The sequence below is a fragment of the Procambarus clarkii genome, chromosome 10, assembly GCF_040958095.1.
Source record: "Procambarus clarkii isolate CNS0578487 chromosome 10, FALCON_Pclarkii_2.0, whole genome shotgun sequence".
Taxonomy (NCBI): domain Eukaryota; kingdom Metazoa; phylum Arthropoda; class Malacostraca; order Decapoda; family Cambaridae; genus Procambarus; species Procambarus clarkii.
This window is the reverse complement of record NC_091159.1, coordinates 17,389,925-17,407,976: the sequence shown is the minus strand read 5'-3', so window position 1 is coordinate 17,407,976 and position 18,052 is coordinate 17,389,925. Positions and strand designations below refer to the sequence as shown.

The 18,052-nt window shown below is 38.7% G+C and overlaps 1 protein-coding gene across 2 annotated transcripts in view; it reads left to right on the top strand.

The window, feature by feature from the left end:
• LOC123746842 (coiled-coil domain-containing protein 6) overlaps positions 1-18,052 on the top strand; it is a 90,122-nt gene that overhangs the window by 10,509 nt on the left and 61,561 nt on the right. For both annotated transcript variants that reach the window (XM_045728643.2, XM_069321667.1), the window contains exon 2: positions 6,792-6,941. In XM_045728643.2, the coding sequence (XP_045584599.1) occupies positions 6,792-6,941 (150 nt within the window). The remainder of the gene's footprint in view (positions 1-6,791; positions 6,942-18,052) is intronic.

Here is an 18,052-nt window from a genome sequence, read left to right as displayed (position 1 = left end):
GGCCAATAACACGAGTTTGCCCACGATTTTTTAAAAAAATGGCGTCTGTTTACAAGAGCCCTGATGAAGGTGTGGTGAACCCCGTGTATCCGCGGGCTGTTTAAATCTTGCGTAGTACTCCAACACATCATATGACGTGATGCACAGTTGATTGGAACAACATCCAGCACGTCATATGACGTGATGCGCACTTTAAGGGTTAAGGAGAAAAACTTATGATGATAATAGGCATCATCGGAGAGCGAAAGTATTAAATGTATGTACAAAATTAGAGATTATCAGTGCAGCAGAGGCACTGGCAAATTTTGTATTATATCCTAGATTACTTTATTTAGTTTTTGCTGTATTCATTGAATAAAAAAATCTATAGTAATTTATATAATAAATTATGATCCGTTATCTATACTGATTGGGTTACCAAAGGAGTGGGATTTCTCCCACGTCTTAACTGGATATTCTAGCAGAGGTGTAACAAAAGGAATTAATACCACTTATATGAAATGGATTCACTCCCATTATCTTGCCAGAAACCATCTTTATAGTGAAGTTGATAATGAAGTCCAGGGTGCTGAAGTCTTGTACTGGTTTGGGAAGACTTATTCAATCATATTAGGTTAGGAGCACCTGTATTTTATTAGTGTTGATTGTGGTGGTGAAGCGAGATGATGTACCCAGTGGCAAGTCGTTGTAACCAGTCATATCGCTTTTTCACTCTTTTCATTTATGTTCTTTTGTGCAATGTTAAGGACAGTCTGGTAATTACGTAAGTGTAGTTACAGGATGAGAGGTACGCACATGGTGTCCTGTCTTCCCAGCACTCTTTGTCATATAACGCTTTAAAACTACTGACGGTCTTGGCCTCCACCACCTTCTCCCCTAACTTGTTCCAACCGTCTACCACTCTGTTTGCGAAAGTGAATTTTCTTATATTTCTTCGGCATCTGTGTTTAGCTAGTTTATATCTATGACCTCTTGTTCTTAAAGTTCCAGGTCTCGGGAAATCTTCCCTATCGATTTTATAAATTCCTGTAACTATTTTGTATGTAGTGATCATATCACCTCTTTTTCTTCTGTCTTCCAGTTTTGGCATATTTAATGCCTCTAACCTCTCCTCGTAGCTCTTGCCCTTCAGTTCTGGGAGCCACTTAGTAGCGTGTCTTTGCACCTTTTCCAGTTTGTTGATGTGCTTCTTAAGATATGGGCACCACACAACCGCTGCATATTCTAGCTTTGGCCTAACAAAAGTCGTGAACAATTTCTTTACTATGTCGCCATTCATGTATTTAAAAGCAATTCTGAAGTTAGAAAGCGTGGCATAAGCTCGTCGCACAATATTTTTTTTTTTTTTTTTTTTTTTTTTTTTTTTTTTTTTTTTTATATATATATATATACAAGAGTTGTTACATTCTTGTACAGCCACTAGTACGCGTAGCGTTTCGGGCAGGTCCCTGGGATACGATCCCATGCCGCGAAGAATCGTTTTTTCATCCAAGTACACATTTTACTGTTGCGTTAAACAGAGGCTACAGTTAAGGAATTGCGCCCAGTAAATCCTCCCCGGCGATGTACTTACGTATTCTTTGTGGTCCTCAGGTGATAGTTTTCTATCTAGAACCACCCCTAGATCTCTTTCTTTATCAGAATTCTTTAAAGATTTCTCACATAATATATAGGTTGTGTGGGGTCTATGTTCTCCTATTCCACATTCCATAACATGGCATTTATTAACATTAAATTCCATTTGCCAAGTGGTGCTCCCTATACTTATTTTGTCCAGGTCATCTTGAAGGGCATGACAATCATCTAAGTTTCTTATCCTTCCTATTATCTTAGCATCATCAGCAAACATGTTCATATAATTCTGTATACCAACTGGTAGATCATTTATGTAGACAGTAAACATCACTGGTGCAAGAACTGAACCCTGTGGTACTCCACTTGTGACATTTCTCCAGTCCGATACATTGCCTCTGATCACTGCCCTCATTTTTCTATCAGTCAGAAAATTTTTCATCCATGTTAGAAGCATACCTGTCACTCCTCCAATATTTTCCAGTTTCCAGAACAACCTCTTATGTGGAACTCTGTCGAAAGCCTTTTTTAGGTCCAGATAGATGCAGTCAACCCAACCATATCTTTCCTGTAATATCTCTGTTGCTCGATCATAGAAACTGAGTAAATTCGATACACAGGATCTTCCAGATCGAAAACCATACTGTCTGTCTGATATTATATCATTTCTCTCCAGGTGTTCTACCCATTTAATTTTAATTATTTTTTCCAATATTTTGACTATTACACTTGGCACTGTCTCTGGTTCTCTTTTGACTGGCACTAGTCATGGATACCAGAATGACCTTCCTCTCCCTTGGTCTGCCTTTTCCTGTAGTGCTAGATTGGAGATTGGTCTCACTTTTGGCTTCTCGGTATTTGATCATTGGTTCAATTTACACTCGGGTTGGTGTGTGTGTGTTTTTTCCTTAAAAGTTTCTTTTGGTCATTGACACTAGGTTTATCTAGCAGAGGTTGCATTATTCACTGTCCTGAGCCAATGGTGCAATTTTTTTCCTTCTTGCATGTGAAGACATTGTTTTACAACCCTGTTTCTAACATTCTTGTTCGTTGCCCGTGTTGCATTTGCAACAATTGAATATTTGGTGCATTGCTGATGTTCTTTAGCACTGGGGTCCTCCTCTTTGGCTATTCTTCTTGCATGAGTTGGCTCATTGCTCTTTTTCTATTAAATAATTATATTTTAAACACAGATTCTCCAGCAGGACAGCTCTGGGAGCAACTGAGGTTTTTTTCTGGAAATTGAGCATTGAATGTAATGAAACTCACTTTTCTGGTGGGTTCCTCCAGGAGCTTCCCACCTCTACCATGTTCTCTCCATTTCCGTGTTTGGCATGTAGGGTAGATTGGCAGGCCTACTGGCCTTTACAAGCAAGCAACTGCTTCTACAAGCAACTGGTTTTTGTTTTTTCCCATCTGCTTTCTGACAACACCAGAAGCAAGCCAGGTTTGTGTCCCGGCTCCTGACAGGCAAGGATATGTTTTGGAGGCCTGATACAATTGACTAATGCTTGGCACCAGAGCTAAGCTTGAGGAGCAACTAGAGTCCCATCAGGAAAGGCATTTCATTGCACGAAACACTATTTATTGGCAATATTAGACAATATTTTTGTACACCATAAAATCTGTGCAGTAGTGTTATTTTCTACTACAGTATAGTTCTCCCCAAAGTAAGTTTAGTTGTGTAGTTTGTACTGGGGATTAACTCGATTCTCTGTGTGTCTTCCAGAGAATTTGTCCATTCTGTAAAGCATGCTGGCCAAAACTGCACAGCATAATCTTAAGTGAGGTCTTGTTTGAGCAAGGAAAAATTGTTGGGTAAAGACATCAGTGCCACAGAAAGTTTAGAAAGTGACCCTGCAGGATCATGTAAGGTGTACAAGAGTCCACTAATGATACTTTAGTGCCAAATTACCAATGATGGCTCAATCATTAAAAAATAGTATGCCTATATCTACCTATGGATAAGACAGGTTACTGGCAAGGGAGCACTCTAGTAATCATCACTTGCTCTGCTTGGCTACCTCGGCTGACTGCAACCAGGTGGCAGCACCAGGTCCACCACAGGTTGAGACCCCATGCATGCTTCCTGATAGTCATTTTGTGCGCAGCTGGGAATCAATTTTGGTAAACATTTTACGTGGTTTTCACTTCCAAAATTTTGTTTCTAATGTGCAGGGTTTATATTAGCTTAGCTTTCATGATTTTTGCATATTTATATTCAGGTCTTCATGTATAGTATTCCTGATTTTTGTTTTCCTTCTTTCTTTCTTTCCTCCGTGTGTTTCGTTCTGTACTGATGGGGCTCAGAAATGGCTTGTCTTGGTTATGGATAATGCAACCCGTTCTCGCAAATTTAATAAGTCAATATTGACTTATTAGTTGCGTGCATAGGTGACATACTAAACATAATAGTTTCCCTTGAAAAGCTTCATAGAAAACACCGACCTTACCTAACCTACTTAGTATGTTAAAATAAGCATCTTATAGCTTCGTAATTACAATTGTTACTTAACCTATTATAGGTATAGGTTAGGTAATAATTGTAATTACGAAGCAATAAGATGCTTATCTTAACATACTAAGTAGGTTTGGTAAGGTCGGTGTTTTCTATGAAGCTTTTCAAGGGAAACTATTATGTTAAGTATGTCACCTATGCACATATTTAATAAGTCAATATTGACTTATTAAATTTGCGAGAACGGGTTGCAACAATGAACTCGCCACTTGCAGTTGTAAGCACAGTTGGGTTATAAACAATAGGTTCCGGGTTTAATTTCCACGGCATTTAGGCAACATTTCCTTTTACCCGAAACTGTACCTCTGTTTACCGAATACATGTAGTAAATGGGTACTGTAAGAGCTCTGTACAGTAATTTGGATCCTGGTAATCCAAATCTCCTAATACAGTAATCTGATTGCTTTCACATTACAGTTTTTGACCCTTTTAACTCAAAATTAGGATTTGGATTACCAAGGTTTTTGTCACATAGAAACACAAATTCAAATTTTTCCATTTTTGGACATGACCGGTATAAAAATTGACACTAGTTTCTGCTGATTGAGCTTCTTTATTTGATGTTCAGAGTACTGTAGTTATGTATGTTTGAAGTGTAAACCCAGCTGAGTTCCTCTACCTTGTTTAGCTTTGGGGTTTGGCATTTCACAATACGGCAACCTCATATTGCCGTGTTGTCTGTATCTTCATTGATTAATACTTTTGCACTTGAATGAATCTAAAAGAGTTTGTATATTTTTAACCGTGTGTTCTAACGACACTTTAGTGTGGCATCTGATTTCAAATGCTGGATCCTTAAATTGTATTGCTAACCATCGTCTTCATAATGACAGTAATTCATAATTACTGCAATGATGACGTACCTGATCAGTAATTGGAGAACAGGACTACTGAGAATGAAAAAGAATTGTGTGAAACACAAAGTGAACAGTTCCAAAATATGTTTGTACAAAATAAGGATTTCAGAGAGCTAGACTTAATGCCAATTCCAGAGCACACCATAGAATACATAGTTTCCCCAAGATGAAGTTGAAAAATTACTCAAGGAGCTAGGAAGAAATAAAGCAGTTGGACCTGATGGAGTTACATCTTGGGTGCTGCGAGAATGTACAACTGTGGAAAATAGACCCCACACAACTTAAAATTATGTGGAAAGGAATTTACAGAACTCTAATAAAGAACGAAACTTAGGGGTGGTTTTGGATAGTAAGCTGTCGCCAGAGGAACATACAAAGAACAGTGTGAGAGGAGCGTATGCATCGCTTTCCAACTTCAGACTTGCTTTTAATTATATGGATGGTGAAATACAGTGGAACCTCGAATAACGAATTTAATCCGTTCTGGTGCCGTGATCGTCATGTGAAAGGCATCATACAAAACGAATTTCCCCATTGACAATAATGGAAATCAAATTAATCCGTTCTACTACCGAAAAACAACAATATGATATTCGATGTTTTAAATAATGGAGCAGCCTATCTTACATCCTCTGAACAAACCTTTGACATTTTTCTTTCTTCAAATTTGTTCAATATTTTTTTCATTTGTTTTATAGCAAAAGGTTCCTTTACAGCCTACCCGACAAACACTGAACGAACCTTTTTGCCATTTGTTGTTTCTCAAAAAATGTAATTTTTTTTCTACAAAACAGTCGATGCTTTGCAACATCACAGCAGTCACCCATTTATATCCCAGCATCATTAGCATCTTTAAAAAAAAAATTATTTGCATTGTCGGAGGCGTCCGAGAATGTGCGAGAAGCAGCGCGACCCCACCATGTGGTGTTGTCGTTATTCAAACGAGCGCTCGCCATACAAGATGAATTGTTGCCGATCTGGGCACTCGTTACCCAGACTGCTCGCCAATTGAGGCGATCGTCACTCGAGGTTCTACTGTACTAAAACTGTTCATGACATTTGAGAGACCAAAATTTGAATATGCAGCAGTTGTATGGTGCCTAAATCTCAAGAAGTACATAAAGAAGCTGGTAAAGGTGCAAAGGCATGGTACAAAATGGCTTCCGGAACTGAAAAAAACAAGTTACGCGGAGAGACTAGAGGCGTTAAACATGCCAAAACTAGAAGATAGAAGAAAGAGGTGATATGATCACCCCCTTATAAAATACTAACAGGAATAGACCAAACTGACAGAGGAATTCCTGAAACCAGCAACATCATGAACAAGAGGACACAGATTCAAGCTAAGGAAACAAAGGTGCCAAAAAAACATTAGAAAGTTTTCTTTTGCAAACAGAGTGGTAGGTGGTTGAAACAAGCTAAGTGAAAAGGTGGTGAAGGCCAAAACCATCAGTAATTTCAAAGCCGTTATACAACAAAGAGTACTGGGAAAATGGGACACCACGAGTGTAGCTCTCGTCCTACAACTACTTTGGTAATTACTAATATGGCAAATATGCGATGAAATTGTTCAGTCTTGCTAAGTTTATAGTGTGGTTATGTGTTTGGTTCAAAAGTGTTCATGTATTACCAGATGACATGGGATAATAACAGTAGTCTTGGTTGCAAATGATGCCCTAGGAAATTTAGACAAAATGCCATTGAGGTTTTTATTTTTAGCAAGAATAATTTTTTTCTATCTTTAAGTTAGACAGCTTGGATATACACATACAGTACCTTTTGTTGATCTGATGCAATTAAAATAGTTTATTATCTGTCTGTTGATTAGCCATGTTTCTCCACAGCAAGCCAGAGCAGAGCAAGAGGAAGAGTTTATCAGCAATACACTTCTGAAGAAGATCCAGGCATTGAAGAAGGAGAAGGAGACTTTGGCATTGAATTATGAACAGGAGGAAGAGTGTCTTACCAATGACCTGTCACGCAAGCTCAGTCAAGTGAGTGAGAGAGCACTTGGTCACAAAATCTTGCTTTGCTGGCCAGGTAGTTAGTTTGGTCAATCAGTGAAATGACTAATAATTTGTCTGTAGATACAGCTACCTTTTAAATATATGGCAAAAGATTAGCCATTATGTGTAGATATATGTTGTTGAATAGTTGGTATGTATGTGTATGTAAGTAATGTATTTGCAGTATAAGTATGGCATTTTGTTTAAAGAATGATCTGTGAGTTTGTGTCGTGTGTTTCTGAAAATATTTATGGGAAGTAGTTTTTAATTAGGTCATGCAAAATCAGTTGATGTAGCCTATACATTTAAGATGTACAATTTAATGGGGAAGTTAGGTATCTAGTAGTACTAATAAGAGAGGGTAGATGTGTTGAAGTGAATTTGCAAATATATAGTTAAAGTACAGTATACAATAATTAGTTAAAATGCATGCTACAAAAATAATAGATCCAAATTGAATAAAAGTGGAAAAGTGATGTACAGAGAATGAGGGTGGGGGAAATTCAGCCAGTGTCGAGGGAGGTAATTGAAGTAAATTGTAATTGCTGTGTTCTGGAGCATTGGCCAGGAATTAAAAGAACAGTACTTGTAACACCTGGCCAATGCTCCAACACACAGCAGGTACCACCACTAGGGCCAAAATCCTGACAGGCTATAGAGACCAGAGTAGACGTCCGCCTCAGTTGGCTTCAGTTGACAAACTGGTGGGCAAACGGCCGGCTCAGTGAAATGGGACCTCCCCCTTCCTGGGGAATGGGGGGGGGCAATGACAATTTGCTTGTTTCTTATTTTCCTTTGGAGTTTTTAGCCTCTGTTTCGGTCTCCGGTTGTAATTTTCTACCATTTTAGGTCTGTTCTGGGGTGCCTACCTTTCTGGGTGCCCAGCCCCAGTCGATGGCAGACATGGATTTACCTGTGCTCTCAGAGAGTAGAGTTTTCATAGGCCATTGCTCCCTTCGCCTCTCTGAGACGACCAGGTTCTGGTTGTGGTTCCCAGTAGGCATGACAACTCCATATGACTGAATCCCTAGACTAATATAGCTAATATCAGTGCTATAGCTCTAGGGAGCCTCTGAGGTTTACCCAGAAAATGGGATTTCATTACATTCAACGCTGGTTTTTTTTGTTTCTGAACATAAGTTCTTATTATATATCATGCCATGGGTCCCAAGAAAGTCAGTGGTAAAGTTCAACCAAAGAAAATAGTTGTGAGGATGACGATAGAGGAAAAAACAAGAGATCATTCGTAAACATGAAAATGGTATGCGGGCTGTTGATCTAGCTAGTCAGTACAACAAATCCATGTCAACAATTTGCACCTTAATTGCTAAGAAAAAGGAAATTATGAGTGCTAAAGTGGACTAAATTCATAGACCGATGTTCCACTGTATTTTAGTGGAACTTTTCTGAATTTTGGAGCATTTTGTTCTTGATAGTCTGTATGTGTAGTCTTTTAAATCAGTTTTGATTGAAGCTATTGGGAGGATAATTTTACAATATCTTGGATTATACTGATCGATTATATGCAAACTTTCCGGTGTTGATGTTGTCAGTGGCTCTCAAGATGATATTTATAGGTAAGAGCAAACACAAATACAGTAATTGGAAAAATTTGTATATATATTTATGGCTATAAACTGCAATTGTTGTAAAGTTTAATTTGGACTTAATCAATTGTAATCAATTTCCATCAGAACATAAGTACAGATGTTGAAGTGACTGAAGAAGTAAGTACTATAGTGTGAGGGGCAAATTTGCTGTGAAAAATGGTTAAGAGATTGGAAATTATATATAACAAAACAAATCCAGAGCTCCCATCACAATGCTCGTACTGTTCAGATTGCTTGTTCTGTCCCACCTCGAATATTGCTTCATACTCGTTTCTCCGTTCAGAGTAGGAGAGATTGCTGGAATAGAGAATATACAGAGAACATGCATGGCACACATTAACACGATAAAGTGCCTAAACTACATATTAGGATCCACTCAAAGCTTTCAAAATATACTCGCTGAAAAGGAAATGAGAGGTACCAAATAACATATACATGGAAGATACTGAAAGTCCAGGTCTCAAATTTGCACAGTAAAATAACATACTAGAGCAACAGATGTGGAAGGAAGTGCAGAATAGAGGCAGTGCCATAGGGATGGGCTCTAGGCAGAGTAGAGATGCCATAGGCACAATCAGAGAACACTTTATGTACATCACAAGTTCATGGTTGTTCAGTATCCTCCCAGCAAGTATAAGAAATATTACCAAAACAAAAGTGGAAATCTTAAAAAGAAGAAGCAAGAAGTGCCAGACAACCAAGTTGTAGTGGATATGTGGCCCTGCGGGCCGCTCCAAGCAACAGCCTGTTGGACCAAGCTTACACAAGTAGAGCATGACCCTGGGCTGGGCTTGAGGAATAGAACACCCAGAACCTACCTTGTTTTCTACATTTGTTTTCCTTACTTTGCTGATTATCTGTATTCTCACTCGCCTTTCCCCTTTAGCTCCCTGTTCCTCTTTAGAGCGGGTGGAGGCCAGGTTTTTACTTCTGCTTCCCAGTAGGCTTACAATGACTAGTAGGCCTGGCATGAATTGATGTTATCGGGTTGCTAACACAAGGCAGCCTCAAAAAAACAACTAGAAAAAGGCATTTCATTTCACGCAGCACTGGTTTTAAAAACATTCGTTTTAAGAGAATAACAAAAAGCAAACTAGAGAAAGTGTGTGTGTGTGTGTGTGTGTACTCACCTAATTGTGCTTGCGGGGGTTGAGCTTTGGCTCTTTGGTCCCGCCTCGAGGTGTGTGTGTGTGTACTCGCCTAGTTGTGCTTGCGGGGGTTGAGGTCTGGCTCTTTGGTCCCGCCTCTCAACTGTCAGTCAACTTATAATTACAGTACCTAAGTGTAGTAACAGGATGAGAGCTACGCTCGGGGTGTCCCGTCTTCCCAGCACTCTGTCATATAACACTTTCAAATTACTGACAGTTTTTGCTTCCACCACCCTCTCGCCTAACTAACCATCTACCACTCTGTTTTCAAAAGTGAATTTTCTTATATTTCTCCGGCAGCTTTGTTTCGTTAGTTTAAATCTAAAGAACCTCTTGTTCTTGAAGTTCCTGGTCTCAGGAAATCTTCCCTATCAATTTTATCGATTCCTGTTACTATTTTGTACGTAGTGATCATATCACCTCTTTTTCTTCTATCTTCTAGTTTTTGCATATTTAATGCCTCTAACCTCTCCTCGTAGCTCTTGTCCTTCAGTTCTGGGAGCCACTTAGTTGCATGTCTTTGCACCTTTTCCAGTTTGTTAATTAACACTTTCGCGCTCTCCGCAAAGGTCACTCAGCCAACCGAATGTGCGCGCTGCGTTTTTATCGCTTAAGCGTAAAAACAAAAATGTGTATACTCTTTTTACTCTTCTGACCTTAGTTCTCATGCTACGTATTTCATTTTGGTACCAACGTGTTCGCAATAAAATTCTCTAGAAGAACATCAGTAAAAAAAGTCACGAAACGTATAGGGATACCAGCACCAAATAAATAACTACGAAGATGACTCGCCGTGAGCGCCCATCAGCAACAAAATGTTTTTACTCTTGGGATTGTAATCACCTCCACACTTATTCTACAGCGTTAATTTTGGTATCAATGGACTCGCAATGAAATTCCCAACACGGTGATATGAATATAAGCGTAGAATAATGATGCGGCCCGCCCGCAAGAGTGTGGGAAGTGGTGAAATTGTTACCCGGTATCGGTGACGGGACGACGCACGGCGCTTTGAAAGTTTATACTTATTTCACTCTCATGACATTAATTTTCTATGTACGTCATTCATTTTTGTGTCAATGTGTTCGCAATAGAATGTTCTATGTGCCCATAGGTAAAAAATATCAACAAAGCGTAAGTTAGAATAGCGCCAAATATAAAACAACGCTGGAACATATCAGTGAGCGTCAAACACACACGAAATGTTTTTACTTTTGTTATGTTTGTCAAGTTTATACTTGTTGCACACAGTTATTTTTGGTTGTATATTGATCGGAATAAAATTCCCTAAACAGACATATGCATATAATACATGATATGGGGGAAGCATTACCAGTATAAACGGCTAAAGTCACCCACCTGCAACCCGTTTGGGACAAAATACCATTTGATCGAAGTTATCCACACCTTTCATGAACTTATTGTACCATGCAGCCTAGTGGTGAGAAAGAGAGCCTCATAGTGCGCAGTTTGAAACAAACCCAAAGTAAATCGGATAAAAATTGAATTTTATACAAATATTTTAAAAGAGGACTCGACTTTATGTCCACTATGCGTTAGCGTTAGACGAAACGGGACGCGCCGGCGCGTCCAGATAGCGCGAAAGTGTTAATTTGCTTCTTAAGATATGGGCACCATACAACTGCTGCATATTCCAGCTGTGGTCTAACAAAAGTCGTGAACAATTTCTTTAGTATTTCTCTATCCATGTATTTAAAAGCAATTCTGAAGTTAGAACGTGTAGCATAGGCTCCTCACACAATGGTTTTAATGTGGTCCTCAGGTGACAGTTTTCTATCTAGAACCATCCCTAGATCCCTTTCTTTGTCAAAATTCTTGAAAGATTTCTCGCATAATTTATAGGTTGTGTGGGGTCTATGTTCTCCAATTCCACATTGCATAACATGGCATTTATTCACATTAAATTCCATTTGCCAAGTGGTGCTCCATATACTGATTTTGTCAAGGTCTTCTTGAAGGGCATGACAATCATCTAGGTTTCTTATCTTCCCTATTATCTTAGTATCATTAGCAAACATGTTCATATAATTCTGTATTCCATCTGGTAGATCGTTTATGTAGACAATGAACATTATTGGTGCAAGAACTGAACCCTGTGGTATTCCACTTGCGACATTCCTCCAATCCGATACGTTGTCTGATTACGGCCCTCATTTTTCTCTCAGGAAAGTTTTCATCCATGTTAGAAGCTTACCTGTCACCCCTCCAAAATGTTCTAGTTTCCAGAACAACCTTTTATGTGGAACTCTGTCAAAAGCCTTTTTTAGGTCCAGATAGATGCAGTCCACCCAACCATTTTTCTTGTAAAATCTCTGTGGCTCGATCGTAGAAACTGAGTAAATTCGTTACACAGGATCTTCCAGATCGAAAACCATACTGTGTGTCTGACATTATATCATTTTTCTCCAGATGTTCTACCCATTTAGTTTTAATTATTTTTTCCAATATTTTGACTATTACACTTGGTCAATGATACAGGCCTATAATTGAGGGGGTCTTCCCTGCTGCCACTTTTGTAGATTGTAACTATGTTAGACTTTTTCCACACACGAGCTACAACTCCTGTACACAGGGATGCCTGAAAAATCAGCTGAGCTCGGGTGCACATTTTCTCAAAACCCATGGTGAAACTCCATCCGGACCAACTGCTTTATTCTTACTTAGCTCCTTGAACATTTTTTCCACTTTGTCTCTAGATACCTCTGTGCTCTATGTTGTTCTCTTGAATTCTTATTGTGTCTGGTTCCCTGAAGATTTCATTTTGTACAAACACACTTTGGAATTTTTCGTTTAATGTTTCGCACATTGCCTTTTCATTTTCCGTGAATCTATTTCCCATTTTCAACCTTTGAATATTATCCTTTACCTGCACTTTGTTGTTTATGAATTTATAGAATAGACCTGGTTCTGTTTTACATTTGTCCGCAATCCCTTTTTCAAAATTTCTTTCTGCCTCTCTCCCCACTGCCGTGTAGTTGTTTCTCGCATCTTTGCATCGCTGGTATTTTTGGGGGGTTTGGCCTCTTCCTATATTGATTTCACTTTTGTCTCTTTTGGTCTCTGACGCTCTCGCAATTTCTGTCGAACCAGTCCTGTTTCCTAGTTCTGCATCTCTGCTTTGGTATAAATTTTTTTGTGCCTTTATCATATATTTCACAAAACTTGACATACATCTCATTTACTTCATGTCCTAACAGCAAGTCCTTACAGTCAAATTCCTTAAAGAAATGTCTGAGTTCCCCATAATAACCTTTCCTGAAATCAGGCTTTTCAACTGCTTCAACCTCATTTTCTTCCAGATTATAAAGCATTGCATACTTTATTCCCAAAAAGACATGGTCACTTTTACCTACAGGAGGGAGGTACTGAATGTCAAATATCTCTTCCTCTTTCCTGGTAAATATCAAATCGAGCATGGAGGGAACATCCCCTTCCTTCATCCTCGTAGCTTGTTTAACATGTTGAAACATGAATGTTTCCAGGATAAGGTTTACGAATCTACAAGTCCAAATATCCTCTGTTTTAGCTTCATATGCCTCCCAGTCTATGTATTTCAAGTTGAATTCGCCGACTTCCAACAGTCATGATCGATCTTTATCAGCTCTCGCTATAATCTCTCATTATTGTTATAAGACCCTCTCGTTTATTATCCAGCTCCTCCTTTGACCATGTGTTGCATGGTGGTGGACTTGTATGCATTTATGATCATTAATTTATTCTCCTGATTGCAGATCTCTAGTGCTATTATGTCAATGTCTCGTGGATTGGCAATCATTATTTTGTTTACCTTTAAGTATTCTTTCACTAGCACAGCAACCCCACTGCCTTTCCTAATTTTTCTGTCCCGTCTCCAAACTGGGTAGCCCCTTGGGAATATGACCTCATTTAAAATATCATCATCAAGTTTTGTCTCCGTGAGTGCAACAATATCTGGTGTCTGCATCTGTATTACATCACTAAACTCCAGTATCTTTGATCTCGCTCCATCTATGTTGGTGTATGCAATTTTCAGGAATATGTTTCCCCTCTCCTTATTCTTCAATATTCTTCACTACTAAGTCTCTAGTGATTTTGTTGGTTTGCCTTTTTGTACCATATTACTGGTCTGCCTACCCCTATCACTTTGCAGAAAAAAGAATTGATTTCTTCTCATTCCTGCACTCATTTAGACATTTTGCCTAGACGAGGTTCAGTTTTAGCTTCTCTGTCTTCTTTTAAAAGATCTCGTCTTAATGATCATACGTTCCCTTCCTCATCACTTTGTAATTTTCTAGCATTCCTTAGTACTTCTTCCATCTGTTTGGCACCATTTAGGGTGATCCTCAAAGGTCGATCTTTCCCTTTTACGTACTTTCCAATCATCCTGTAGTTGCAGACATTCTCTATGGTAGTAAGACCTTCCACGAGGCCAACAATTTTGTCTACTACTTTCTCTTCTACAGCTCTTTCTGACCTAGATGTTATCTCCTTTTCTCTGCAACCAAAAATTATCAGGGACTTACTTCGATCAACTGTATTTTGCACCAACTTCGGGTTAGATGCTAGTTTCTTTCTCACTTCCAGCCGAATGTTTGTTTTATCCCTGGTTGCTGCAGTGTTTGGCTTCCTTTACTGCTTCTTCTATTTTTTCCTTCTCCTTGGCCACTTGTGCATAGGTGAGTTGCATATCCTTCTTGCACTGTTTTGTTCCCTGTATAACTTCCTCCATCTGTACTGACAAAAGCTGTTTTTCCTGTTGAATTTTCTTACTTAACCTATTTAGTCATTTATGTTTAAATTTGCTTTAACTTCTTCTAAAGCTATTTTCAAGCACTGATTTTCCTCTTCCATGGCTTTGCAATTTGTTTCCAATTGATTCTTGTCCTTGCATAAGTCTTTCACTAACCCCTCAAGACCTAATACTTTGCTACTCAAGTGTTCATTATTTTCTTTCAATTTGCTGATTATTTCATGATAGTTCACTATAATATCTAATTTTGCCAATTTGTTGTGTAGACTGCTTATATCAATGCTTTCTTCATTAAAATTCCCAAAATCTAGTTCTGTTTTGTTTTCCTTCTTGCCGGTGGCCATCTTGAATGTTGTTTTCTGCTCTGTGAACACTAGGGCAACTTTTTTTCAAACAATTTTTCACTTCACTTTGCACATTCGTGTTATCTTGCCTATTTTTTCAAAGCACTACACCTTTATGTTCCTTGGGACACCACTCGCTATCATCTTTCTTTTTGCGTGCGTACAGATTCCCGAGCCTACTGGGCTCTAACATATCTACATTTGAAATTATGTATGGAGTCGGCCTCCTCCACATCTTTGCCTAATGCATTCCATTTGTTAACTACCGACACTGAAAAAATTCTTTCTAATGTCTCTGTGGCTCATTTGGGTATTAAGTTTCCACCTGTGTCCCTGTGTTTGTGTTCCACCCGTGCTAAAAAGTTTGTCTTTGTCCACCCTGTCAATTCCTCTGAGAATTTTGTGGGTGGTTATCATGTCTTCCTTACTCCTCTGTTTTCCAGGGATGTGAGGTTCAGCTCCCTTAGCTTTTCCTCATAGCTCATATCTCTCGGTTCCGAGACTAGTTTGGTGGCATCCCTCTGAATCTTTTCTAACTTTGTCTTGTGTTTAACTAGGTATGGACTCCATGCTGGAGCTACACATTTCTGGATTGGTCTGACATAAGTGGTATACAAGGTCCTGAATGATTCCTTACACATGTTTCTTAAGACAGTTCAAATGTTGGCCAGTCTAGCATATGTCGCTGATGATATCCTTTTAATGTACGCCTCTGGGGACAGGTTTGGTATAATATCAACCCCCAGATCTTTCTCTATTTGACTCTTGCAGAATATCACCTCCCAGATGTGTTCAGCCTTCTGCTTCCTTTGCCTAATTTCATTTCTTTACACTTTCCTGAGTTGAACTTTAGTAGCCATTTTCTAGACCATTCCTCTAGTTTGTCCAGGTTGTCCTGTAGTCTCTGTCTATCTTAATCTGTCTTGATTCTTCTTATAATTTTTACGTCGTCGGCAAATATTAAGAGGAATGAGTCTATACTCTCTGGAAGATCGTTCACATAGATTAGAAACAGAATGGGTCCAAGCACAGAGTCCTGTGGGACTCCGCTGGTGACATCTCGCCACTCTGATGTGAGTGAGGGAGGTGAGCATTATTCACATTGAATTCCATTTGCCACATGACGCTCCAAGCCCTTACTTTATCTAGATCGATTTGAAGGGCGTTACAGTCATCTGCGTCTTCTATCTTCCCCAGTATCTTTGCATCATCGGCAAACATGTTCATATAATTTTGTATTCCTTCTGGTAGATCTTTATGTGGAGATGAACATTACTGGTGCAAGAACTGAACCCTATGGTACTCCACTAGTGTCACTCCTCCAGTCAGATACATTGTCTCTGATTACTGCCTTCATCTGTCTGTCAGTTAGACAAAATTTTCGTCCATGTTAAAAGTTTTCCTGTCACTCCTCCAGCATGTTCCAGTTGCCAGAACAGCCTTTTGTGTGGGACTGCCAAGTCTTTTTTTAGGTCCAGATAGAAAGTCAACCCAACCACATCTTTCCTGTATTATCTCTGTGGCTCTTTCATAAAAACGTAATAGATTTGTTACACAGGATCTTTCAGTTTGAGAACCATACTGACTGTTTGATATTATGTATTATGTCATTACTCTCTAGGTGTTCAACCCATTTGGCCTTAACTATTGTTTCTAATGTTTTGACTACCATGCTTGTTAACGATACGGGGTCTATAATTCAGAGGTTTCATTTTAATAGATTGGTACTGTTTGCCTTTTCCAATGTATCTGCTAAGATTCCTGTACACAAGGATGTCTGGAATATTATTTGGAGTTGAATGCTCAGCTCAGTTGCACATTCTCACAGCACCCATATTAAAACATCATCAGGTCCAGCTGCTTTATTTCTTCCTAGCCCCCCCTTGAGTAATTTTTCCACTTCGTCTTGAGATACCTCTATGTATTCAATGGCATGCTCTGGAATTGGTATTAGGTAAAGTTCTATGCAAACCTCATTTTGTAATGCTTTGGAACTGTTCATTTAGCATTTCACATTTCTTTTTCATTCTCAGTAGTCCTGTTCTCGATCTCTGAATTTTATCCTTTATATGAAGCTTGCTTTTAATGAATTTATAGAAAAGGCTTGGGTCTGTGTTACATGTGTGTGAGTGAGAGTGGATTGAAGTGTAGTGTAGTGGAGACTGCATGCCCCACCTTGCAGAGTTGATGCTATAATATATGGATAGGTGGATAGGTAAGTGGGTAGAGATGTGTCTTGCATTTTGAGCCCAAGATTTTATTCGTTATCCTTTTACTATTTTGCTTGTAAAAAGTAATGAATGTGACTGGAAATTTTTATTTTGTATTTCTACGGTTGGAGTTTGAAAGACGTAAATATATTAACTTTTAAAAATGCTCTGCATCCTTGTTTAAACTTGTTCTAAACGTAGGCAACAAAGTTTTTACTTTAGAGCATTGTAGTGTATATATTTACCAATGTGTAAGTGTTGTAGCTCGTGTACAGTAAGGCTTCGGCAAACCTTGAGCCCATCCTGTATCTTGTTAAATTTTGTTGTGCAAGCCTTGTTAAGTGTAATGCAACATGTAATGTCCCAAGACTAGACTTTTGTATTAATAATATAGTTACAAAATCATAGCTGATATCATTGATTCAGACCCTAATATTGTATGTGCATATTCATAGGGGAAGTTTCCATAAAGAATTGCAATGATAATATATTAAGATTTGTAACCTAACCTAACTTTTTAAATTTTAAGTAATGTCAAACCACCATGCAAATAATAGAAAATAATTTGTATGTATTAATAATTTTTTAATTTCTGCAAATAATGTTTGATTTTCCACTGTAAATGGAATGCTTTATGAAGAAATGCCTAGTCCTTCATATCCCTGAATACACACGTGATGCTGACAAGTTGAGTATGTATTTTATTGTATCATTTTGTTTCACTTGGTCATATCACATTTAATTAAAAAATGTTTGGCAAGTACATCTGAAAACCTTTATTCTGGGTGTACCTTTTAATAGGTGGCCAAGCTAATACTCTGATACTGTACTACCAAGCCTTGGCTTCACATACCAGGCCTCGGGGACCCATCACTTCCCTACCAGAAACCGAGACTAAAATCTGGCTTGAAGCAATGAGTCGAGGAGAGCCTAGAGATCGGAGTTCTCCAAAACCAGGATAAAACTTGCCAGAAAACATAAGTGCAATGATATCCCCCAGAGATATTTGCTTGAAGCGGTTGCAGGTTTCCTCCTCG